Genomic DNA, 26,590 nt, shown 5'->3' with positions numbered 1-26,590 from the left:
ATAAACAGCATTTGTTTAGATTTTTGCAGATGTTTTAGACTAGCCATAGCTTTAAAGACTTTGGGAGTCTTGACAAAAAAACGGTGGACTACGTAAAACATATTTGATTTTAATTTACAGATAATCCAGTTTTATAAGGTCTGTTCACATAGTGAGGAGAATCCTTCACTAAAAGGATTGTTATTTAACAATTAAATGAACACAGAATCCCTTAATTTTGTGGCTGCGCCCTCTCTGCCGCCACAGTGGACTCCCAGAATGCTGCCAATCTTTCATAAAAATGTGCTCGACTAGCGCATTGGAGGAATAGCATGAGATGACTTTGCACTGAGAAGGGTTTGGTAAAAAAAAAGATTGCTTATTTCACAGAGAGTTCCTCCGATTAGATCGGGGGCTTTCCTCTTAAACATTCAACAACCTAAAAAGTATCTCTAAAGTCAGACTGAAGGGTCAGGTTCACAGTAATCTTCATGCAAAGTGACAACACCACTCAAGTTTGGAGGAGGTACATGTCGGGCAATGGAGAATCCCACCGCTCTGTATCTACGGCTGAACTGAATGAATTGCTAATCTGATGCAATATGTGTAGATCAGCACTTGTTCAGTTAGCAGCCTGTGAGAGCAGTGGAGATGCAGACAGACATAGCCACGGTGAGCGTGAAAAAGTGTGTCAGGATCAAAATGGTCGGCCAAAATAAATATTAAAAAACAGACGTTAAGTGGTCTTCCAGGTTCGAACAGTCGTTAGTATCTGAGGTGAGTAGGAAGCATTGCCCCTTTCTTCCCCATGTGTCATTGGTGTCTTCATCCTCATCTCCCAGGGACACAGTAATAGGGGTGGAGGCGTCAATGTTGTGTAGTCCAGTGTGTCATCCAGTGAGTTCCTACAGTATGAGGCATGGCTCTCGAAAAACAGCATTTCCCAGGATCCTCTGACTCTGACCGGCATGGCTGACAGAAACAAAAGCAGTTTCGACTCTCAATGCTGGTTAAGTGTCAAACACACAACGCTTTTCTGAAACGACGTTTTGGCACAATTACCAAAAGCGCACATATTTCGATTTTTAGACACATTCAGGCACACACAACATGGATAATTCATGCAGACCTAACCACCATTCAAACATTAATACATACCACAACTGCAACTGTGCTCTCATGGACAGATATCTAGATTTGTTTTCATCGAGACAAGTCACTTGTCAACCATATTGTAATCTGTCAGAGTAGAGTAGGAACATGCAGGCTAGTCTTCACTAGCAGTCTTCCGTTTTCTCCTGGAGGGGTACATTCTCAGCACTCAACTTGACATTCTGACCATTCGTTCCCCTATCAACCCCCCCCCCCCCCCCCTCCACACACACACACACATTTTTCCTTTAAATGGTCTGTCCTTCTCAAAGGTTAAACCTAATTTCCTTAATCTTGGCTCAGTGTGGGCGCAGGGAAGTTTAAATACGGGGGTGTGTGGGTGGGAGGCTTGACCCCGTGCCCAATAGGGTTCTCTCTCATTCTCCAGGACCCATATGTCTTGAGTGTCCTATGGGTGGAGAGGTGTACGGTTTGTGTGGTGGAGAAGAGCGAAAGAGAGTGGGTGGGGAGGGTTTAGGGGTGGGGAGGGGTGTTCCACCACCCTCTCTGTTGCTATAGCAGCTCCTCTCTTTGCTTTTTGCTCCTGGTGGGGCCCTGGCCGTTTTCCAGGGTGCCGTTGTGAGGTCGGAGGAGGTGTCCTCGTTCCCTGTCTGTCCATGGGACGCCTCCCTGGCCGTCGTCACTGTCCAAGTCCGAGTCAGAGCGCATGAGGGCTGAGGACGAGGGGGCGGGGGCCGGCTTCATTCGGCCTGGTGGGGGAGAAAGGGAAAGGAATAGGAATTTGCTGTTTTCAATATATTCTAAGATAATAAGGCACAGAGGGTAGGTAAGTGTGTTACCAGCTCGGGGTGGGTGTAGCTCCAGGCCATCCTGCTCTTCGCCATTAAGCATCTTATAGCGGCTTTTGCTCTTGTGGCGCATTTTACCCTTACGCCTGTTCAAAACACACAGTCCTGTCAGTCTGCTTATTCCACATTACTGGATGGACAACAAGCATGTATTTAAAACAGAGTAGCACGCCATGCAATGTAAACTAAGCAACATAATGTTAATGTACAAAATGTCAAACTCAAACGTTAGTGGCACTCTTACCCGCGGCAACAACACACCATTCCCCAGACAACGGTCGCGACGGCAACCACAATCATGAAGGATGCTATGGTCACATACAGCACACTCCATTCTGAAAGAGAGAGGGTCAACATAAGTCGCAGGTTGTCAGAATGAGAAAGCGCGAATTCAGCACTTGATATTTCCATGACGTCGCTTTCCACTGTGTATCATACTCAGAAGTAAATTCATGCAGTCACATGAGTCTTCACAGTGTCCTAATGTATAATGTCATAATCTTAAATTTCACCAGTGTCCACTCCGCTCCTCACCACAGTTGCTCTCTTGGTCCCACAGCTGTCCTTTGATGAAATTCTCCATCCAGAAGGAGTGGCAGACACAGGTCCGCGTGAATGAGTCGCAATCCCCGTGACTGGAGCAGTTCAGCTGGCAGACTGCAGGGGGAGAGAGACGTTAAGAGACGTGAACTTTGAATTCCGTCAGGCCACAGGTTTTCTAGAGTGTTCTTGACATCTTCTTGGTCAAAGACGACAAACCTATCCTAACTGTCTTTTAAGACTCGTCTATCTAACCTGGAGATTAATAAAACAAATATATTAAGCCAAACTTGAAGTTGTAAGTTAAAAAAGAGGTAAGGGCAAGTCAAAATACTAAACTAAATTGCCCATACTTTAAATATAACAAATGTAAAAACAATATAAAAAAATATATATTTCATTCATATAGCATGTTTAATCTCACAGCAAACTCTCAATAAGTGCTTGTCATGTAAATTAACTAAGTCTCAATTCATTAGTCCTAATACATATCTCCATCCATGTCATGCTTTTCTCTTGTCACGTGTCTGGATACTCACTGACAGTGTCCACCCGCCGTGCCTTGAAGATGAGGAAGTCGTTCTTCTGTTTGCGTAGCTTGTTGCGCAGCCCCAGAGCCACACTGTGACCGGACAGTGGGGGGCGACCCGGACCCCCAGACACCAAGAACACCAGCCGAGTACTGAGAGGAGAGGAATGGAGATGGGAAGAAATGAATAGATTCCCTCAACCAGCCTAATTATGAATCATTCTTAGTAATTATAACCATTGCATCTTAGTTTTGTAACAAAGAATCTCTCATGTCCACACCCTGTAAGGGTGGTAACAAAGTTACACATTGTAAGCGTGGCAATTTTTTACATTTAAGTTACACATTGTTCAAAACAACACATGCTAAAACGTGTACAAGAAAGAGTATGTCAGAGAAAGAGTGAATTCCTGTGTTCTTGCACTTACATTGCAACGAAGTAACTTACTGTGCCAATAAAGTTGAGTGAGTTGAAACGAAGAGACCGAAACATAGAGGAAAGGAGCTGACCTGTGCTCGTTGAAGGCGCTGACTTCCCGTACGGTGATGTCACTGTCGAGCACGCCCAGCAGCACGCCCACCTGTCTGAGCAGCATGTCTCTCTGGCGGTGGGACACCTGGGACACAGACACCTCCAGCACCAGCTCCACCAGGTCACGCTGCCACATGTCTGACAGGAGAGAGAGGGTGGAGAACAGAGTGAGGGAGAGGAGAAGAAGACATTGGGATAATGATAGTGCTGATAGTTCTGCTGTGCTTGTGTGTGTTATCCATATAGTATTTCTCCTACTTCCCATAGATCTGAATGGATAGGGTGGGAGGAATATAATGGAAAATAACCCTAGTGTATCAAAAAGCTAGCTGTAGCTATAGCCACATCTATTTTATTCTTTCAGACCAAGTGTCGAGGGGTTGATTTTGGGGCTGTGTTTGTAGTCCATAAGGAGCCCACTGACCCGGTTTGACCTCTACAGTCCCTCTGTCTGAGCTGCTCTGGCCCTTGCTGTCTGTCACAGTCAGAGTGAAGCTGTACTTTCCCTCCACCAGGTTAGTGAGAAACAGCACCGCCTGGTGGTCAGAGTTGTTCAGTACGTCCTGGGGGACAAAGACAACACGACTCTTCAGACAAGATGCATTTGATTTGTATTTGATCAATTACAAAGATATTTTGTCTTATGTTGATGACACATTTCTTAATTCAAAGACATTGAAGACATTGAATTATGTTATAATTGCAGAATGTTGTATTTTCGAGCTGCATGCAATGGCCTACACTACTGCAAAAAGAAAAGTGGAAAAACTGGTCTGACCAGAACACATACTTGTTCAAAATATTTCCAGTAGTAGGTCATTTGTATGCAAATATTATTAAGTAGAATGTTTATCATGAGAAATGCAAGAGCAGATTGCATTTGGTCAGAATGTTTTTACCTAATACAACATGAAGAGGGAAATGTATGCTATATTGTACATTTTCTGTTTACTTACTATATTGTATGTTTGCCATAGCTTCCCTAACACTTAATAATATTTTCTGTAAATATTTCTGTTATCCGTTATAGTACCACGGAGTGCTCTCTCTCACCCCTGCTGCAGGACTACTGTCGTCACGGGTCCACAAGTAGCCGACTCCACCCTTGTCATCTGTGGAGTGGGAGCCGTCCAGGGCTGCAGTCCGCAGGGGCAGAGAGATGGCCGGGCTGGACTGGACATGGGCTACTGGGGGTTGGTCTAACTCTGGTAAAGAGAAGACAAGACACATTTAAAGGACATTGCCATGCCAAAGAGTATTCTGAAATACTCAGTATGCTGTTTCTCTCCATGCACCTGGTAATAATATAGGTGTGTGAGTTATGCTTCAGTTATACTTCAAAGGGTTTTGAATAGTTGAGTGCGTCTCGTGTGAGACCTCGTCTAGCCTGTTTCTGAAAGCTTCAGAGAGTTCCATCTCTGACACATTTCTTTGTCGGCAATTCTATATTAAATCAAGTTTCAAGTTTTTAATGTCACAAGTACAGTGAAATGCCTTTCTTGCAAACTCAAACAATAACTGTGTTCGTCTGGTAAAAACTAATCTCAGCACCCAGAAATAAAATCAGAGGTTAAGGAAAAACCTACTCTTACGAAATCAGGAAAGAGAATTTAAACAAAAACACACACACAGGAAAATTACCCTCTCGGACAATGACCGTGACCGTGTCGGTGCTCGCCAGCTTCCTCTCGTCCGTCACGGTCAGACTGAACTCGTACTCGCCCACCTGCAGCCCTGTCACCGTGGCAACGGCGCCATCGGCGTTCTCGATCTTCACTCCGTCCGGACCCCTGAGAGAGAGAGAGAGAGAGACAGACAGACAGACAGACAGACAGACAGACAGACAGAGACAGACAGACAGACAGACAGACAGACAGACAGACAAGACAAGACAAGACAAGACAAGACAAGACAAGACAGACAGACAATCACAGAGTCAGACAGGTGGAGAAACAGCAGTTCCACTATCCGCTGTCAGCACATAGCGCTGAAATGGGCCATATAACATGAGAGATGGAATAGAAGAGTGCTCCAAAGAGTCTTCTCCACTCATCATATTGCCTCTGGGAGTTGAACTAAGTGTCACTCTCATACACAGAGAACAGCGAGTGTGTAATTTGCCAAAGGGTGCTGTGTGTTTATTTGGGAGTGTGTGCGTATGTATGTGAGTGTGTATGTGAGCGAAAGTGAGCATGCATGTAGATGAGTGCGTGTGCGTCTATGTGCATGTTGGATCTGTCTGTCTGTCTGCCTTCCTGTCTGCCTGCCTGTGAATACTGACTTGCTCTGTTTCCAGTGGTAGGTGGCGATATTCTGGTCGTCCGTGCTCTTGCTGCCGTCCAGAGTGGTGCGGTCCACAGGTAGGGTCAGCTCCTTCTCTGGACCGGCGTCTGCTACTGGGGGCTTATTGTTCTCTGAGGAGGATGGAACACAAGCAGGCTCAGGAGAACATAGATTTTGGTGACAGGCTAGGAGGACAATATCCACATATAACTGTATTTTCACCTACAGAATCGTGCTAGTTTTGCCTGTCTCTATTCTCGATGTATGTTTCATCAAGGTTAAACCAACATCCATTCAGATATGTTATATAACAGCAAAGAATTAGAGAAAATATGTGTGGTTTATTTCATGTGAATCAGGCATGATATTCACGCAACTGCAAGATCACAGAAGGGAGGTAACAGCACTTTCCATTCATTTCTCTTGATGCTATCCCCAATGTAAGCCTCAACAGGGTTAAGCCAACTCACAATCAGATAAGTGACACAATAGCATTGGTGTTGACATTAGCCATAGATACACATTATCTATATGCTGCTGGCTTACCTGGCTGGACGATAACAGTGACCTGTGCCGTGTCCTGTTGTCCAGCTGTGTCTGTGACAGTGAGCTGGAAGGTGTAGTCTCCTTCCTGCATGGCAGACAGCTGCAGAGCGGGAGTCCGAACGCCCTATAGAACGAAGAGAATACTATCAAGATGGGAGAGAAGAATTTCCCTTATTTATTTTGTGTGTCCCGAAACATTGAATTTCCACCTTCAAACAACAATTTGATAAGGCTATCATGAAAATCAAATTCAAATAAAGAATAATAAAAAAGACCGAATCCCCTCGATTGCTAAGACAGACCTGTGCATGGTCTCTGACAAACTGAAGCTCCCCCTGGTGCGCCTCTCTCACCTGCATCTCCACCACCTTGCCCTTGCTCTCGGGGCTGAGCGACCACTCGTAGGCCAGCGGCTCGTGGTCGTCCGCGCTCTGGTTGCCATGCAGTGTGACAGCGTTGCGCGGTAGCGTGATGACCTGGTTGGGCCCGGCGTTGGCCACCGGCCGGTAGTCCACGGCCTTGTTGACCGACAGCGTGGCCTGGGTGGAGCTCTGGGCCCCGTCCGAGTCCGTAACAGTCAGACTAAAAGGGGAGAAAATAGGGGACAGATAAAAACTACAAACTCAAAAACACACCAACTCATTTGTTTGAAGGTGAAGTAAAAGGTGTGATATTGAAGGATGGGGGAGGACGGCTTTGATTGAACATACGCTTAATTCGAAACCAACCCCTAACCTCTAACTACTTGGTACTCTGCTAGGCACGTGTATATCTGAGATGCTAATCTGAGTATCGTGCAGGAAGGTCCGGTTTATGACAGATAGGAATTTGTCTAACGTCCTCCTTGCTTCTAAGACCCACAGTAGCCTTCACCTACAGCTGAAATGGGGAGAGTGGGTGAGGGGCATGGGCGAATGCATGTGAAATGGTATGACGCAAACATCTGAAGTAAGAGATAGAAGGGGAATACAAGGTAGATCATGCCCATAGGGAAAAAACTAGAAAGAAGTACCTCAAGGAATATAAAGCAATATGTAGAGAATATACAAGATGATGCATGCCCATTGAGAAGACAAAGTAACAGTGCCTGAATGTGTAGTTCCCTGGGACAAGGCCGGTGAGGGTGAGGATTTGGGTGTCTGCAGAGACCTTCTCCTCCCTCAGCGGGCCCTTCACCTCCTCCCAGTGCCACGCCACCACCTTGTCATCGTCTGTGCTCTCTGAGGGGCCGCACACAGCGAAAGGAGGAAGACAGGACATGAATAAGAGGGGAAAATAACTGGTTAAATGTATAGGCCACCCTGCCTATATTTTTGCCCCTGTCTCAACCCTGACTACTACAGTTTGTCTTCCATTGTTTTATGTAAGGTGATAATGTAAAAACTGCCCAGGGTGTTGTTTGGAGGACCTTTGCACCAAGCTGAAGATCAACATTAGTATTCTAGGGCAAATACCGGTTCTTGACCTAAAATTGTCAAGCTATAATTTCAATGTACGCTAGTAGAGCTATAATCTAAATAAAGACACCCTTGACCAATTCTGTCTTTTTTTGTCAGGAAACAACTAGACAAGATGCAACATAAAACCCCTTTCGACATCATCAACAGATGGTGCAATTCTAGTTTATATGATTTGATTGAGACCAAAAAGCCAGGTGCACTCACGGCTGCCGTCGATCACGGTGGAGCTGGTTGGCAAGGATATCTCCTGGAACTTTGGGGAAACCACAGCGACGGGGAGCGTGTTTACCCGTGGCTCTGTGAAGTGGAAGAGGTTAGCTAATTGGCTGAATGGTACAGCTGGGTTGTGTTCATTAGCGAACGCGAGGCAAAATATTTTTGCAATGGAAAACTAAAATGAGCATTTCTTATTGGACAACTCCAGGTAATCCATCCCTGTTTCAGTCTGTTATCTTCCATTTGGTGAGAATGAACATGACCCAGGTATGAGTCATTGTCGACATTTCAGTATAAGCCCATTAATGGGAGAGTCAGGGGAGGTGCCCTTTAATATGTTACAGATTACACATGTTCCTACTAATGAGCATATCAAACACAGTCAATACGAGTCATGTTAGTTTAACCCCCACCTGGTTTGACTGTTACGTTGACAAAGCCCTCTCCGTGTGCTCCGTCACTGTCCACTGTCACCTCAAACTCATACAATCCCACCGTCAGCTGAACACAGGAACAAGAGCCAGAGAAAGGTTGAATTAGAGCGAATACTATAGGAATTGTTTCTCATTGTACTACAGTACTGTATAAATGTCTCTAGTCATACATTCAATCTCAGTTAGCCTGTGTTTGAACAGAGAGAGAGAGAGATAAGAACGGTTGAACTAATTCAAAGAGCTGTACCTTGCTGAGTTTGAGTGTCTTGCTGTGTTTCCCCTCCATCTCTCCACTGTAGTCTTTGGGATGAGTTCTCAAGAGCCAGTCAAGTGCATAGTCGGTCCCTTTCGAGAAGTGAGAAAGAAAGAGGCGAGTCAAAGCCGAGGATGTAAGCGACGAGGAATGACATGCAGGGATACAGAGCTATCCTTAGTACCCGGCTGTTCTCTGCAGTAGCGCTCTCCTTTGTCATCGTCATGCCAACTTAAACAGATAAGCGTATGTAGAATTCGGGGTGAGATGTGGACTACAGAGGGTGTGTATAATACAGGTGTATGATACAGTAAAACAAAGTGATAATGCAGGTAGGTTGAGTAGTAGTACCTGGCTGGGGCTCTGGCACCACAAAGGCATTGAGTTCGACCTCGTTGCGCGGCAGCGTGACCTCCACACTCTCGCCTGCCGACACCACCAATTCCCGGACTGTCATGGAAACCAGAGGCATTACATGGACTAAAATGGAGGACGGAGCAACTGAAACAGCAGTTAAGTAGATAGAGATCTGCAGTAGGTGCCCGTTTTTGAGCGGGAGTAGATGTTTAGAGCTACATGCTTTACCTGCCATGAATACATACCTCAACACATCCAATGTTGTTATTAGCATGTTATTAACCCAAAAGTTGTCGAGGGTGGGTTTTGAGGGATACTAAGTCAGCGTTTAGTGTCCATTGCCTTACCAGCCTGGGTTGGTGATGTAGTGATTGTAGGCGCAGTAGCGGGAAGCACAGAGCTGCTGTTGGAAGACGCTGGGTCTATGGTGTCCTCTGATTTAGAGTTCTGCTGTGAGGGTGATGGCGCTTCTCCACTTCCATTAGTTAGCCGGCTGTGATTCTTATCAGATGTTTGAGGGAAAGCTACTCCGCCGGTGCCGCCGACTGATGGAGCCGGACGCTCTGCATCCTTGGAAACTCCCTGCCAAGATATGGATGTACTTCAGATGAGAATGGAAAGATGACTAAAGACATTGGCTACATTGTACAGTCTTCAATAGCCTTCACGACGTGAACCACTGCAGTTAAGAGATTGCATGATATACAATAACACATAAGTCAGGGAAATAAGGTTGTCATGCATGTAGAAATGTATATGAAGGTATTTAGTATTTGTATTCATCTACTCTGTCCCAGTGATCCTGGAAGGAAGCACGGAGGTAAACAGTCATTTACGACTCAACTACAGAACAGTAACTTTCCATTGACTCACAGCGCTAGAACGTTGGTGGTCCGACCCATGTTTCTGGCTTACGGCCTCACTTCCCTTTCCTGTTTGTTCCCGCCTTAGCCTTCTCCTCCGAGCTGTGGTGGTGCCCTTTGAAAATAGCTGCAGGAGCCCTAGGGACTCAACGTGGGGCTGGGGGAGAGATGCGACTTCACAGACTCCTCTGTTGGAGCAGTTCAGCAGCACACAGTGCCCCCCCAGGCTCCAGACGGCGCTGCAGGCTGGCTCAACGCAGCAGGATTCCCAGCAGCTGGCGCTGCCCCTCCCCACGGCCAGGGGTCGCCAGCCTAAATCGACCACGCTGCTCCAGTGGATCCCCAACACTCCCCCCGTCACCCTGCAGATCTCAGCAGATACACCTGGAGAGGGAAAGAGAGTTGTTACAGTGTGTGTATAAAGAGGATGAGATCAGTGACTTTGCCATCTGGGTCAAGGATGGGTAATTTCAGATACATTGGCCTCTGAGTGTGTTGGTTTTAGTTCCTTCTTTCTTAGCGCTGGGAAGCCAGTTGCATGCAGTCAGAGCAATCAGTGACACTAATGTGCTAGGCAGATGAGAACAGCAGCTGACACTGGTTTTGCACCCCACAGATTTAAGTCATGGATGTTGCTTTATTGACAATACCTTTTTTAACTTGTAACAAGCTTTAGCTTAGTATGTTATCTTTCTATAGGCGTATGTACCTTGCAAACGCAATCTCTTAACATACAGTAACACTCCAGACATGCATGAAGCTCAACTGTTCAACCAAGTCATAGCGGTAAAAGGGAAATGAGGCAGAGGTTAGGCTACATTATCACCAAGGTCAAAAGTCCTATCACCAGGGCCTCAAGAACATAAACAAAAAGGCAGTAGACAGAAAATACCCGAGCCCTGAAGCAAGCTTCCAGAAAACTGGAACGGATATGGCGCTCCACCAAACCGGAAGTCTTCTGACTAGCTTGGAAAGACAGTACCATACAATATCGAAGAGCCCCTGCGGCTGCTCGATCAGCCTACTTTTCCAACCTGATTGAGGAGAATACAAACAATCCAAAATTGCAGTATTCCCCAAGAGAGGATGGCCTTCAATTCAGCAGCGATGGATTCCTGAACTTCTTAGACGAAAAGATCATGACCATCAGAAAGCAAATTACGGACTCTTCCTTGAATCTGTGTATTTCTCCAAAACGTAGTTGTCCTGAGTCTAAACAGAACTGCCAGCACCTAAGATAAATGGAGACATTCAAGGTTATTAATCCTGTATCCTCTCGAAACATTCACAAAAATAGTCATGGCCTCTAAACCTTCCAGCTGCCTACTAGACCCTATTCCAACTAAACTACTGAAAGAGCTGCTTCCTGTGCTTGGCCCTCCTATGTTGAACATAATAAATGGCTCCCTATCCACCGGGTGTGTACCAAACTCAATAAAAGTCGCAGTAATAAAGCCTCTCTTGAAAAAGCCAAACCTTGACCCAGAAAATGTTAAAAACTATCGGCCTGTATCGAGGAATCTCCCATTCCTCTCCAATTAAGAAAGAAAAAAAAAGCTGTTGCGCAGAACTCACTGCCTTCCTGAAGACAAATAATGTATACGAAACGCTCCAGTCTGGTTTTAGACCGCATCATAGCTCTGAGACGGCACTCGTGAAAGTGGTAAATTACCTTTTAATGACGTCAGACCAAGGCTCTGCGTCTGTCCTAAACCTTTGACACCGTCAATCACCACATTCTAATTGGAAAAAGTTTGGGGTCACTTAGAAATGTCCTTGTTTTTGAAAGAAATGAAACTTTTTGTCCATTAAAATAACATCATATTGATCAGAAGTAGAGTGTAGACATTGTTAATGTTGTAAATAACTATTGTAGCTGGAAACTATTGATCTTAAATGGAATATCTACATTAGGCGTACAGAGGCCCATTATTAGCAACCATCATTCCTGTGTTCCAATGGCAAGTTGTGTTAGCTAATCCAAGTTTATCATTTTAAAAGGCTAATTGATCATTAGAAAACCCTTTTGCAATTATGTTAACACAGCTGAAGACTGTTGTTCTGATTAAAGAAGCAATAAAACTGGCCTTCTTTAGACTAGTTGAGTATCTGGAGCATCAGCATTTGTGGGTTTGATTACAGGCTCAAAATGTCCAGAAACAAACTTGTCAGTCTATTCTTGTTCTGAGAAATGAAGGCTATTCCATGCGAGAAATTGCCAACAAACTGAAGATCTCTTACAACGCTGTGTACTACTCCCTTCACAGAACAGCGCACACTGGCTCTAACCAGAATAGAAAGAGGAGTGGGAGGCCCCGGTGCACAACTGAGCAAGAGGACAAGTACATTGTAGTGTCTAGTTTGAGAAACATACGCCTCACAGGTCCTCAACTGGCAGCTTCATTAAATAGTACCCGCAAAACACTAGTCTCAACATCAACAGTGAAGAGGCGACTCCGGATGATGGCCTTCTAGGGTATCGTTGGACGGGGCCACAGTGTCCCCCGACCCGTCTATCTCCCTCCCTCACTCTCGACCTCTTGGTGTAGGGGCTGTGCTTTGGCAAAGTGGGTGGGGTTATATCCTGCCTGGTTGGCCCTGTCCGGGGGTATCGTTGGACAGGGTCACAGTGTCCCCCCCATCTATCTGTCTCTCTCTCTACCTCAATTTAAGGGCTTTATTGAAAGTTAAATAAATAAATAAAAACTTTAAGCAAACATTACACTCACAGAAGTTACAAAATAATAAAAGACATTCCAAATGTCATATTATGTGCAAATAGGTAAAGTACAAAAGGGCAAATAAATAGCAAAAATATGGATTGTATTTACAATGGTGTTTGTTCTTCACTGGTTGCCCTTTTCTTGTGGCAGCAGGTCTCAAATCTTGCTGCTGTGATAGCACACTGTGGTATTTCACCCAATAGATATGGGAGTTCATCAAAATCGGTTTGTTGTTTTCAAATTCTTTGTGGGTCTGTGTAGTCTGAGGGAAATATGTGACTCTAATATGGTCATATATTTGGCAGGAGGTTAGGAAGTGCAGCTCAGTTTCCACCTCATTTTGTGGACAGTGTGCACATAACCTGTCTTCTCTTCAGAGCCAGGTCTGCCTACGGAGGCCTTTCTCAATAGCAAGTCTATGCTCACTGAGTCTGTACATAGTCAAAGCGTTCCTTAAGTTTGGGTCAGTCACAGTGGTCAGGTTTACTCTCTGTTTAGGGCCAAATAGCATTCTAGCATGCTGGGCAGGCAGGCAGCTCAGACGGCGCTGGGCAGACGAGCAGTGCAGGTGGCGCTGGGCAGACGGCCGACTCTGACCTGCTCGGACGAGGAGAGGCGAGAAGGATCGGAGGACCAATGTGCAGCAATACACTATACAAAATAACAAAAATAACTAACCGTAACAGTCCCGTGTGGCACAAACACTGACACAGGAAACAACCACCCACAAAACCCCAACACAAAACAAGCCACCTATATATGATTCTCAATCAGGGACAACGATTGACAGCTGCCTCTGATTGAGAACCATATTAGGCCGAACACAGAAACAGACAAACTAGACACACAACATAGAATGCCCACCCAGCTCACGTCCTGACCAACACTAAAACAAGCAAAACACATAAGAACTATGGTCAGGACGTGACAATAGGTTTCTCAATTTCTTTCTTAGGTATTAGCATTCTTCATCAAACCATTTGTCATTGTTGTTCATTTTCTTAGGTTTTCTGCTTGAAATTAAGATTTGATAGGGTAGCTGAGAGGTAAAATATACCGTTTAGGTTTTCTACTGCCAAGTTGTCCAGGACGTTGTCTAAAAGGGATTGAATTTGTTGTTGCTTAATTGATTTTTGGTAGGTTTCCACACTACTTTCCTTCCTTTTGTAGCATTTCTTAATATTATTCAGTTCCTTTGGCTCTCTCTCTCTCGACCTCTGAATGCTCGGCTACGAAAATCCAACTGACATTTACTCCTGATCTGTTGCACCCTCTACAACCACTGATCATTATTTGACCCTGCTGGTCATCTATGAACGTTTGAACATCTTGAAGAACGATCTGGCCTTAATGGCCAGGTACTCTTATAATCTCCCCCCTGGCCACCGCTCAGAGCCTGGTTCCTCTCTATGTTTCTTCCTAAGTTCCTTCCTTTCTAGGGAGTTTTCCCTAGCCACCGTGCTTCTACTGTACATCTGCATTGCTGGGTTTCTGTATAAGCACTTTCTGACATCTGCAGATTTGAAAAGAGCTTTATAAATACATATGATTTGATGTGTCTCTAGACAAGACATGGCACCAACCATCACCAACTCAGACACTCACTGAAAGCGCACCTATTCCCATGGCTATTGTTGCCATAGCTCCAGACACTCCAGAGCTGAATATTGTGGGATGTGGCTGTAACTTGAACTCCCTGTAATACTGCTTGCAGCGATTGAGCATTTCTGCTTTCTTTTAGAGAATGGACCCTTTTGCCTCTGTTTAGTAATTTCCTCCCTCCCAGGCCTTGTGGCATCACTCACCCACACTGTAAAAACAGCCATTCGGAGTGGAGCTACCACGGAAATATGCATACACGCCTCAGAACCAGCAGGCAGTACAAACAATTACTAACAACTCGATAAACACACAGTATGCTTCAGTTCGGCTGGTGTCTAGCCGAAATCAGCTAGGCGAACCAAACAAGTGTGCTCGCATACTCCCTTAATAGACTTTCGCTTGAAAAATGAAAAAAAAAAATTGTACCGTTTGTCCATTTTGAGACCCCATAGCCAGTATATAATTCCTCATAACAGTCCGAATTAATTTCTGTCATCAACACATTTTTGCTGAGGAGATCTTACATGATGACCTCACCACTCACATTATGTGCGCGAGCGTTGCAAAATAAATGTATACATACAGTTTAAGTCGGAAGTTTACATACACCTTAGCCAAATACATTTAAACTCCGTTTTTTACAATTCCTGACATTTAATCCTAGTAAAAATGCCCTGTCTTAGGTCAGTTAGGATCACCACTTTATTTTAAGAATGTGAAATATCAGAATAATAGTAGAGAGAATGATTTCAGCTTTTATTTCTTTCATCACATTCCCAGTGGGTCTGAAGTTTACATACACTCAATTAGTATTTGGTAGCATTGCCTTTAAATTGTTTAACTTGGGTCAAACGTTTCGGGTAGCCTTCCACAAGCTTCCCACAATAAGTTGGGTGAATTTTGGCCCATTCCTCCTGACAGAGCTGGTGCAACTAAGTCAGGGTTGTAGGCCTCCTTGCACGCACACACTTTTTCAGTTCTGCCCACAAAGTTTCTATAGGATTGAGGTCAGGGATTTGTGATGGACACTCCAATACCATGACTTTAAATTGTCCTTAAGCCATTTTGCCACAACTTTGGAAGTATGCTTGGGGTCATTGTCCATTTGGAAGACCCATTTGCAACCAAGCTTTAACTTCCTGACTGATGTCTTGATGTTGCTTCAATAAATCCACATAATTTTCCCTCCTCATGATGCCATCTATTTTGTGAAGCGCACCCGTCCCTCCTGCAGCAAAGCACCACCACAACATGATGCTGCCACCCCCGTGCTTCACGGTTGGGATGGTGTTCTTCGGCTTGTAAGCCTCCCCCTTTTTCCTCCAAACATTTATGGCCAAAAAGTTATATTTCTGTTTCATCAGACCAGAGAACATTTCTCCAAAAAGTACCATCTTTGTCCCCATGTGCAGTTGCAAACCGTAGTCTGGCTTTTTTATGGCGGTTTTGGAACAGTGGCTTCTTCCTTGCTCAGGTTATGTCGACATAGGACTTGTTTTACTGTGGATATAGATACTTTAGTACCCGTTTCCTCCAGCATCTCCACAGGGTCCTTTGCTGTTGTTCTGGGATTGATTTGCACTTTTCACACAAGTACGTTCATCTCTAGGAGACAGAACGCGTCTCCTTCCTGAGCGGTATGACGGCTGCGTGGTCCCATGGTGTTAATACTTGCGTACTATTGTTTGTACAGATAAACGTGGTACCTTCAGGCATTTGGAAATTGCTCCCAAGGATGAACAAGACTTGTGGAGGTCTACAATTGTTTTTCTGAGGTCTTGGCTGATTTCTTTTGATTTTCCCATGATGTCAAGCAAAGAGGCACTGAGTTTGAAGGTAGGCCTTGAAATATATCCACAGGTACACCTCCAATTGACTCAAATTATGTCAATTAGCCTATCAGAAGCTTCTAAAGCCATGACATCATTTTCTGAAATTTTACAAGTTGTGTAAAGGCACAGTCAACTTAGTGTATGTAAACTTCTGACCCACGGGAATTGTGATAGTGAATTATAAGTGAAATAATTTGTCTGTAAACAATTTTTGGAAAAATGACTTGTGTCATGCACAAAGTAGATGTCCTAACCGACTTGCCAAAACTATAGTTTGTTAACAAGAAATTTGTGGAGTGGTTGAAAAACGAGTTTTAATGACTCCAACCTAAGTGTATGTAAACTTCCGACTTCAACTGCACATGTTATTTAATCATTTCATCCAAACTGCTCGTGCACGTCTGCGTAGCCAGGCACTAAAATAGAACTTGGTTCTATATTTGACGCACTGCAAGTCCCGCCTCTCCCATCTCATTGGTTTATAGGAGCATATACCCACGTTGGTGAGTGAAAGCTGAACTGAGGTCCACACTCCAGTCCAATTGGTCTGAAGAAGACTGAAGGAGGAGAGATTACTAGAAACTAACTAGGTTTACCCTCATCTGTGGATTAATTGTCGGAGTAGAGGACCTTGTGCATTTCAGATAAAATAACAACCCAATGTTTATATCCCAGGACAAATTAGCTAGAAACAGCAAGCTAGCTAAATGGCCATGAATGTTTCATGCTTTCGACCTGTCCTCAAATTAATATAGTTGCTTCAGAGTTCATTTTGATATTTCAACCTTCATGTCCTGATCGGTCTGGTGTGGATGGAGAAAATCAACATGCGCGGGATGGCAGACGCACGCGGGTGCCCGGTCTAGTCACCATGTTAGTCACACAATTTTACAGTTAACTAAGATGTTTGGTGAAGTATTTTTCAATTAATAAATGTGCATGCCAACGAGTCGTCTCTTGTTCAACAACAACAAAGACTTTGAATCCCTACTGTCAAAGAATCCCTACTGTTGACCAATCACCGACAAAGGGGCGTAGTCTTCGGCTCCGAACTTCGGCTTGCCTCCCCCCCAAAAAAGTGTTCCCCCGAACAGCTAAAATAACCCTCACCGAAGTTCAAAACGAACAAAAACGTCACAAAATGTCGTCATAATGTATGCACAAACTCTACCAAACTATTTCGGCCGGGAAGAATGTGGACGCCTTTTGACACAAACTTTGTAATAAAGACAAGCATCTATTGTTAGACAATGGATTTATGTTGCAATGTCTCAGATTCCATAAAGCCTCTGGTAAGTACAACAAAATAATCAAATCAATGAATAGATCTCATTCATTCTAACATCCTGGACAATCATGACATCACAAATAATTCCAGAGAAATGTATTGGTGCATTTTACCTGCGGGAGCAACTAAGCGGCACAAGAAGCTCAGTGATAGGAAGAGGAGATGTGGCTGTGTCAATCGAGGTCGACTCCAGCTGAACAGGTTCTGATATGCATAGGACATTTTCCACGAGGACCAAGGACCTGGACAGAACAGAAACAGTTGTCAGGATTGTACAACATTACGAGCCTGGAAATCCAGACCAAATTCCGCTCAATAGTAAAACAATAGTGAAGCGTAGTATGCTTCAGTCTGGATTTCCAGGCTACAACATTACACCACCTTGATATAATTCAACACCGGCACAAACCAGGCGGTAAGCAGGGATTGACATTTAAAGTCTGAAAGGCGGCCTCCCGAGTGGTGCAGTGGTCTAAGGCAATGCATCGCAGTGCTAGCTGTGCCACCAGAGATTCTGGGTTCGAGTCCAGGCTCTGTCGCAGCCAGGCGTGACCAGGAGACCCATCGGGCGGCGCACAACTGGCCCAGCGTCGTCCGGGTTAGGGGAGGGTTTGGCCGGCAGGGATATACTTGTCCCATCGCGCACTAGTGACTCCTGTGGCGGGCCGGGCACAGTGCACGCTGACACGGTCGTCAGGTGTACGGTGTTTCCGTTGGTTCCGACACATTGGTGCGGCTGGCTTCCGGGTTAAGTGGGCATTGTGTCAAGAAGCAGCTGGGTTTGGTTTCGGAGGACGCACGACTCTCAACCTTCGCCTCTCCCAAGTCTGTACGGAAGTTGCAGCGATGAGACAAGACTGTAACTACCAATTGGATACCACGAAATTGGGGAGAAATGGGGTAAAAAGTAAATAAAAAATATTTTTTAAAAGTCTGATAGACAAGTCAGGAGTATTTTTGGTTGCCCTGAAGATTAGGATCACTTTTGCGAAATTGTAAAATGAGCTATTTCCACGCAGAAGAACCATATACTGTCTGCCTTTCACCTACACATAGGGGAGGAATCAGAAAGATCAGTACTGAAAGTCTTTGTATTTTGGTTGTTTTCTGTAAAATAAATCTCAGAGCAGGCTCTGACCGCCATAAATTGTCTGTCTTTCACTTCAACAAATGGTGGCGGAACCAGAATGATCCGTTTTAGGCTACTGGAATTCTTTGCAGTTTGGTGGTTTTCACTTCTTTAAAAAATATTGCGCCTGCCCAATGAAGCAACCTCAGAGCAGGCTCAACTTGCGTGACTATTCAGTTCACTTACCCCAGGCAATAGCCCAACCTCTACTGTAAATCCCAGCTAAGGCGATTGTACACATTGTATCATTTCAGGACATTAAAAAGAGTCAGACAGGTGATCAAATACAATTGCGCTCGTTAAGGTCACAGTATATATAGTACAGTATATTTACCTTTCTCCTGGCCAAGTGGTGGAAGAGGGTGGAGACTGAGAGCAGCTGGAGTTAGCTTATGTGGGGAGGGAGGTGAGGTGAAGGGTGAAGACAGGTCAACACCAGCAGAATGTGGAAGAGCAGCTTCAACATGACACTCCCCCTGACCCTCTACTGCGCTGGCAGACTAGAGAGCAACCTGGGGGAGGAGAGGGGGAAGAAAGAGGTTTTCCTGGAGATGTTTTATAACGTAGTAACGAGTGGCTGCTCTAGAAGCACTTGGAACAGGCTTCGGTTTAACAGAAATTCTGTTTGAGAGACTAATGAGCATTGTTAAATATCTACCCGACAGGTGTCGTCAGTGTTGTCTCTCCACCCACTAACCTAAGCGTTCACGTCCATGCACTCTTCTTCTGAACATTGTTTATTGTAAAAGGTGAAGGTGCTGATGGAATGTGGTTAAGCCACATTTCAAATGTTGAAGGGACAGCAGAACAGCAGGTGGACTGCATTTTATGGTTATTAGTCCTTACGCTGAAAACAATTCTGTATCTATCCTTGATAGATTTTTTTATTCTGAAAACACAAGATGGCAGCAGGTACCAAACACGCACGATGAAAAAGGCTTTTCAAAAACAACATCAACATGTGGAGAGTTTCAGGTCATTTCCAACAATAATCTTTTTGCTCTTGAATTAGTCCATTTTTGGAACTGGTCATTTCCATGTAAAAGGGTCCATAAACACCAACGTGTGAAGTTCATAGGAACATGTCAAATTGGGAGTCAAATGAAACCTAAGGCATATATACATTTTTTCACCATTTTCCATCCTAAAAATTAAGAATGAGCAAAGGCTTCGATTTCTTGTCAAACAGATGGAAAAAAGGGGTCTTAAAAAACATCTCGCAGAAAAAGTCTTAAAGGGCCAATATGCAGTTGCTACATAATTTTTTTAACTAATAAATTAATGACATGAACCCATTGATTCTAAAACAATACAACATAAATGCCTAATGAGCTTAGATCAACTGTTGTACTCCATCAGAACCCAAAATATAAGCTTGAAGTGCCTGAATAATTATTTACATAAGGTATCTGTTTGTTTTTTTCAAACCTGTTTTCGCTTTGCCATTATAGGGTATTGTCTGAGGAAATGTTTTTATTTAATCCATTTTAGAATAAGGCTGTAACGTAACAAAATGTGGGGAAAAAATCAAGGGGTCTGAATACATTTCCGAAAGCACTGTATACAGGGAGTACGAGTACCACATCAATGTGCAGGGGGACGCGGTATTTGAGATAGATACAGTATGTACAATGTTTGAAAACAAAGTACATGTAAACAAACACTGTATAGCCTTAAAACTATAATTTGGATATAATTGATGGGCAGTCCTTGCATCCATACCTCTGTCTATGAATTTGAGAGGGGTTACATTACCCCAGGCCAATCCCTCAAATTTTTATAGAAACAGGGGCGGGGACAACTTTGTTATTTTTTGAACTGCTGATTGACACTTTTAAAAAAGGTATTATAAATACATCAAAACACCTGGGTTGGGTAGGTTACTTTCTAAATGTAATCCGTTCCAGTTACCTCTCTTCACTAGTTACCTGTCCAAAATTGCCATCAGTAACGTAACTTTTGAATTACCCAAACTCAGTGACGTAATCTGATTACATTGAGTTACTTTTAGATTACTTTCCCCTTAAGAGGCATTAGAAGAAGACAAAAATGTATGTTACCAATTGAACGACATCTATTGCAGGATAAATCAATGTTAAAGTTTACATAGCTGGACATGTATGGATGTTACATTTTACTTTATGGGTTGGTTATGTAGGCTTCTTCTAACCCATCGCTTTATATTACGTATAATAATATCTTTACATTAATATATATAATTTATAAGTCCAAAAATGGATGTAAGAACTACAGATAGACTTAAAAGGGCAATCAAAATGAGCGAGTTTGAGCATGTGTCCATTAGGCCTATGGATTCATTCTTTTTTTATCAGCATGAATTAGATTGAGCAATAATACATTTTATTTTGTAAAGTGGTTTCTTGCATCAAACACAACATTTTCAGTCACCTTCTCCTTTGTCCACTTGTCCTTCAAACAGGTTAATGTCAAGCCCTGCATGTTTGTTTTTGAAAGTCTCATGGATTGCAGGCCTACTTTGAACGCCACAAAATATAACACTGCACGTTTAAGTAAAAAATCTCTTTACGTGACTAGCTTTTCAAAGATGTCTAGAAATGTACACATTTTGTGCTCTTGTTGGAAGCAATCACTCCCCTATTGCTGACTACAAATGGTCTATAACTGGCTAATAACTAACACACTAGCAAAGGAGAAGAACAAAATGTGCACGTGGCTGCATGCAGCTCTCGCTTTGATCTCAAAACAAGCGCATCTACTCATGCTGTAAACACATTCCTGTTCAAAGTAAATGGCACAGATCCATATATGGCAATGGTTTGTTTGCCTACAGGTCTCCTGCAGCTCTGATTGTTTATGCCACTCCGGTCTGTGTAGAGTACGGCTGAGTCATGCATGTCAATGCAATAGAATCCTACTCCAATGCGTTTTGCCTAAAACAAGTTTGTTTTGTTTCGGGTATGTTACATTGAAAGTGGTTAATATTGTGTTGATTCAATCACAACTGGCACAGTAAAGGGAAAAGTTGATAGTGTTAACAGGGAAAACTCCAGAACAGTGGTCACCAACCAAGATCACTTTGAGTCAAAATGCAACCTGAGATCTACCGCTCAGATTTTTTGTTGTTGACATGACTTAAAAACGTAAACCTATGCAACATCAACCAATTAAAAGCAGTACTGTAGCAATGAGGTTTGTGCAGTAAACTATAGGCCAAATACATTATCACCGCATATTGGCTTTGCTTGAATTGCTCTGCCAATGCATTGTTGTTCAGGCCATTTTCTTTGTATTATATCAATTATTTTGAGGTAGGCTATATGATCACACCAGTAATAGATCCGTTGTTGTATTACTTAAGAAGCACAGCTTAGTGAGCATACATTTAAATAATTTGCTTTATATTTTACTGGGCTGATGGTGCCTGCATCTGATGGTCAGTCTCAGCGGAGGGAGAGAGGAACAGCCCTCAGCTCTCCCTTTCCCTTTCCTCCACTGACACTGACCAAAAAGGGACACCGTCTTCCAGCGGATGGCGTAACTCGAGTCGCACCGTATTATTTCTGCCTCACAAATTCATGTTGTTACTCCTGTGAACAGAGAAAGTGAAATATTCCTCGATATAAAAAAACACCCAAGTCGCTAATAATAACAACAACGCAAGCCTATAGATACACGTTCATACTCATTTATTACTGCTGCACTGCTTGTTGACGCGCTGAGTGGAAATAGGAAGAACGCAGATTTCATGGCTTATAAAAGTGTTGAATACAAAGTGTTGACAGTGCTGAGTAAGAACTTAAACATGAACTCACTCATAAAAACAGCAGCTCTTTGCTCTTTTCCTTGACAGTCTCTCTCTAGTCATAGTTTGAAACGTTTTGAAATCTCACAGTATCAACTTTGCTGTAGATTTCTTATGCTTGCTACGTTACTGCAGACACGGTAATCCGAGCCATCCGACTGGCCAGCGGTAGGCCTATAGTCAACTTCATTGGCTCTCTGGGCCCGCGGTGAAGGTACATTTTGTACCCACAGACACATGAAACGGTTCAAAATGGCAACAGTTCGCAGGTCAGCAGAATTTTGAAGGCAGATTTCACCTACACCCCAAAACGAATAAAACATTTTTGGAACACAAAGCTTTATCGTTGGGTTTTTTACAGAAATGTTTGGCCGTTGATCGCGATCGACCGGTTGGTGACCCCTGCTCCGTGGCGGTCTCGGGGCTACTCCGTGTGCATCCACGCAGTTTAGAGGGAACATTGCTGCCAACTACTATCAACACTTATGTTCAGTTTAGGATTTTTTTTTTAAATAAAATAAAATAAAAAATATGCCTTCTGTAAATTTGGGAAACATTGCCTTGAAGTACTGTTACCAAAATACCACATTTCTTCAAGATATTTTCACATTTCTCGCCCTCATGAGGGAGGAAAATGAAAATTCACAGAAGTAACAAGTAAATGTATACCTATCAATTAGTTAGTGTTTTTACTGATATCAATTTGTTTATGAATTAAGTGATTAAAACTTAAAATTCTGTTACCAAAAATTGAATTGGATACATAGCAGTCACAAACCACAGTTGGGTCACCTGCTACTGTTCACCCTTCCACTGACATACTGTTAAATTCAGCTGTTTTTTCACTTTCTGTCACCTGATGGTTAAAGCAAGAGTCTGGACAACCCCTCCTTCTCACTCTCCAATTAATGTCACCTTATCTGGCTCTTAGTGACACCTACCCATGAGCCCCCTCTCGCTGGATGTCCTTCGGGTGGTGGACCATTCTTGATACACACGGTAAACTGTTGAGCATGAAAAACCCATCAGCGTTGCAATTCTTGACACAAACCAGTGTGCCTGGCACCTACTACCATACCCCGTTCAAAGGCACTTCAATATTTTGTCTTGCCCATTCACTCTGAATGGGACACACGCAATCCATGTCTCAATTGTCTCAAGGCTTAAAAATCCTTCTTTAACCTGTCTCCTTCCCTTTGTTTACACTGATTGAAGTGGATTTAACAAGTGACATCAATAAGGGATCATAGATTTCACCTAGTCAGTCTGTCATGGAAAGAGCAGGTGTTCTTAATGTTTTGTACAGTCAGTGTATGTCTATTATACTCCTATAGAATTATAAAAGGCGGACTGCTCGCCACATGCTGAAAATCTAACCCAAGTAGAATAGCAGTAGGCTACTATTTTTTCCCTTCACAATTCCTCAGCAAGTTCTTACAGGAAGTTCAGAGAGAAAAACAAAACAAAATCAGCATGAGCACATTTAGTTCAGGTTGGAGTAGAAAGCAATCCCATGGCATGGAGCATAGGCTCTCACACACACAGCATTTTCTGGCTGATTATCGAACTGAGAGTATGTGGCAACTGCTGAGCTAGAAAGTCATTTAACATCAACCTCCCACTTACATGACAAGCAAACCTGCATGATATAGGTCATTTCTCGGATCGCATTACAGCAAGCAGATCATGCCACACTTACATCCGCCTCAGTCTTATCAACAGTTGTATCCTGATAATGAAACCAACTGCGATGACAGCTGTCACAAAAGCCTGGCTTTTAGAAGTTGTTTCTGGCTTTAGAAGTCCAAATGGCTTCGTTCCAGATCTTCTAGGTTGCTTTCATATAACACAAAAATCAACAGGTACAAAAATACTTAGCTATCAGATATTCTAAATAATTGTTTATTTGCATTTTGGCAGCGCAGTGGCTAGAGATCAGTCGTGACGTGGTGCCTGCAGAGGTACCCTCCCTCTGCCATGTGACGCGGTCACTCTGTCATCAACTTTTTAGACGCAAATTCCCATGAGGAAAAAAGCAAACAAGGATCTATGCGATGGTCAACTTTAGATCCGGGCAAGGTTGGTAAGGTTTCACTGGCTTTTTCTAATTCCTCCTCCCATTCTCCCAGCAAGGCTAATGAAAAAGAAGATCACTCGTAAATCCACTATTGGCTGCTGTAGACAGACAATTCAGGGGAGCACTTTCTCAGATGACAGAATGCCCCCATTCTTTGGCGCTGCCTCGTTTGAAATTACGACACATTGATATTATTAATGTACATTTCAAACCCTGCAAATGAAACAACATGTATAATAATCACGAAGAAGCCTAGAATTATGTCCCATAAGAAAGTTAGGCAATTTTGTTTTACAAGCTGAATTTAGCCATAGGCAAAGCAAGCCACTCATCTCTAAAAACCTGCCTCACAGTCGACATTAGAGGTAGCCAAGGTTGCGCAGTGGACACTGACAATTATCTATGGCTGAATACAGACAACATTCTACCATTACAATCATACTGATACATATGCTATTGATATTCAGCGTGACAGGTGTAACAATGACATATCTCGGTATAATCCTGGATCCCCCCGTCCAGGCACCAGCAGTTTATCATGGTGTGGCTTTAGAACCTGGCATCATTAGCCCACTCACTGATCGAATGCACGCAGTGTATCGTGCGCAAGACGTGTCACGCCACTGTTTTGATGTATGGGATAATATATGCATAAACTCACCAGTCGTTGTAGGAAATGTTTCGGTTCCTATGCTTGAGCTAGGATACGTCGTAGTTTCTCGCTGTTCACTATGGGTCATCTCTTAATGACACCGCTGTGAAGCAGGCAAGAATAACTGACTATTTCCGGGTCACAGAGTTTTGGAATCCTTCAGAATAAGAGTCCCGTCCTGTATACTTTCTCAATAATTAGGGCGAAAATTATAGAACATTGATTATTGTGTTACCAATAATCTTAAATCCAATGAGCACTTCTCGTTTCCAAATTCAGAGTTTACACCCCGAATAGTGTTGTTGCTCATTTTGAGGCCCTTAAAGTTTGGCCAATAAATTTAAATCCAACAGTTTTTTCGTATTGGACAGATATTGCACAGTAGATAATCGGTTTGTCCATAAAACCAGGGTCCAGCCTATTCACTAGAGTCCTTAGCCTACAAAACAGAGTGAGTTTGAACAAAATGTTTGCGTGGGGCTTCTGGACACCCAACACATATGGTACAAATATAGCACTGTACAGGAAAAACTATCAATTGTGTCCATGAAACCCAACCTCAACACCAGGGTGCAGTCTGCACTTTTGTATTGTCACATTAACGCTCTGCCTGACTAATTCAAGACTATATTTTAATTACAAAGGAATACATTAACTATTTTAGTTTACTCAATGTTTGCTTCCAGTGTGAAATAAAACGCCATCCAATCCAGACTTGCACTCTTGGCTTGCCCTATAATGGCGGTGCCAAATTCCGACTATTAGCAGGTGATTATGTGGGTGAGAAGCTAACTGCTGAAGCAAACAATGTGATCAGTAGGTGGAGTGTTAATAACTGACTGGCATACCTGTAAATTACCTATATTATCCTAATGATGATCAGCAGGCTGCAGACTTTACACATTTATGTGCCAAAACATGCATCAGCTCAAGAGTTTTGGCTAGACAAATAAAATGTATATTTTGAGTCAGTATCCTAGTGTAACCTTTGTCCGTCCCCTCGACCCGGGCACCCTCTGCACACATCAACAACTGACACCCATGAAGCATCGTTACCCATCGCTCCACAAAGGCCGCGGCCCTTGCAGAGCAAGGGGAACCACTACTTCAAGGTCTCAGAGCAAGTGACGTCACCGATTGAAAGGCTATTAGCGCGCACCACCGCTTACTAGATAGCCATTTCACATCCGTTACACTAGTAAGATCATGTTGCTAAATGTAAGAATCACCCATTCACATTTTTAAAAATGACGTGGAAAGAATGTTGAGTCAACCAGTTTGTGCCCAGTGGGCTGACTCTACCAAGAGATGATCTTGCATATAATTTGCAACTTCTGTGTTACTGTTCATGATCAATTTCTTTAAAAGTGTTTGATTTATTAACTTTATCGTGATATAATTTGTTATGAATAAATTACGCTTTTTTTGAAAATATGTGCTTGTTGTATATTTTCCAAAGTGTCCACCAGAAGTTAGACAGTAAGATATTTGGCTTTTACATTCTAAGCTATTTTGGTATGCAATGCATCCTATGACGCAGGTGTTTGTTC

At 43.3% G+C, this 26,590-nt stretch overlaps 1 protein-coding gene across 4 annotated transcripts; it reads right to left on the bottom strand.

The window, feature by feature from the left end:
• Nucleotides 1-93: 93 nt before the first annotated feature.
• On the bottom strand, nucleotides 94-25,192 carry LOC139554541 (dyslexia-associated protein KIAA0319-like protein). Of its 4 annotated transcripts, none has more exons than XM_071367419.1 (22): nucleotides 25,050-25,192; nucleotides 18,862-19,039; nucleotides 17,512-17,640; nucleotides 9,964-10,337; nucleotides 9,438-9,672; nucleotides 9,085-9,183; nucleotides 8,728-8,825; nucleotides 8,460-8,547; nucleotides 8,035-8,127; nucleotides 7,458-7,590; nucleotides 6,724-6,952; nucleotides 6,371-6,494; nucleotides 5,823-5,955; nucleotides 5,183-5,331; nucleotides 4,595-4,746; nucleotides 3,966-4,104; nucleotides 3,520-3,679; nucleotides 3,020-3,162; nucleotides 2,475-2,597; nucleotides 2,185-2,275; nucleotides 1,932-2,026; nucleotides 94-1,841 (listed from the first exon to the last, which is right to left on the bottom strand). In XM_071367419.1, the coding sequence occupies exons 3-22, from the start codon at nucleotides 17,618-17,620 to the stop codon at nucleotides 1,645-1,647; spliced, it is 2,964 nt and encodes a 987-aa protein (XP_071223520.1). In that variant the 5' UTR covers nucleotides 17,621-17,640; nucleotides 18,862-19,039; nucleotides 25,050-25,192; the 3' UTR covers nucleotides 94-1,644. The 4 variants fall into 4 exon arrangements, with proteins under 4 accessions (XP_071223520.1, XP_071223522.1, XP_071223521.1 ...); XM_071367421.1 differs by lacking the exon at nucleotides 25,050-25,192 and adding an exon at nucleotides 23,938-24,454; XM_071367420.1 differs by lacking the exon at nucleotides 25,050-25,192 and adding an exon at nucleotides 24,011-24,454.
• Between the last annotated feature and the right edge of the window lie 1,398 nt (nucleotides 25,193-26,590).

Source organism: Salvelinus alpinus, chromosome 26 (assembly GCF_045679555.1).
Source record: "Salvelinus alpinus chromosome 26, SLU_Salpinus.1, whole genome shotgun sequence".
In the NCBI taxonomy this organism is placed as follows: domain Eukaryota; kingdom Metazoa; phylum Chordata; class Actinopteri; order Salmoniformes; family Salmonidae; genus Salvelinus; species Salvelinus alpinus.
The sequence above is the reverse complement of the archived record's forward strand: the minus strand, read 5'-3'. Positions and strand labels throughout refer to the sequence as shown.

Excerpts from the sequence above, each read along its gene's own strand:
- LOC139554541 (XM_071367419.1), bottom strand. The coding sequence starts at position 17,620 with ATGTCCTATGCATATCAGAACCTGTTCAGCTGGAGTCGACCTCGATTG. Across the intron at positions 5,332-5,822 it reads TACCACTGGAAACAGAGCAA|GGGTCCGGACGGAGTGAAGA; the intron begins GTCAGTATTCAC and ends TCTCTCTCTCAG. Across the intron at positions 2,598-3,019 it reads ACGGCGGGTGGACACTGTCA|TCTGCCAGCTGAACTGCTCC; the intron begins GTGAGTATCCAG and ends CTCCCCCTGCAG.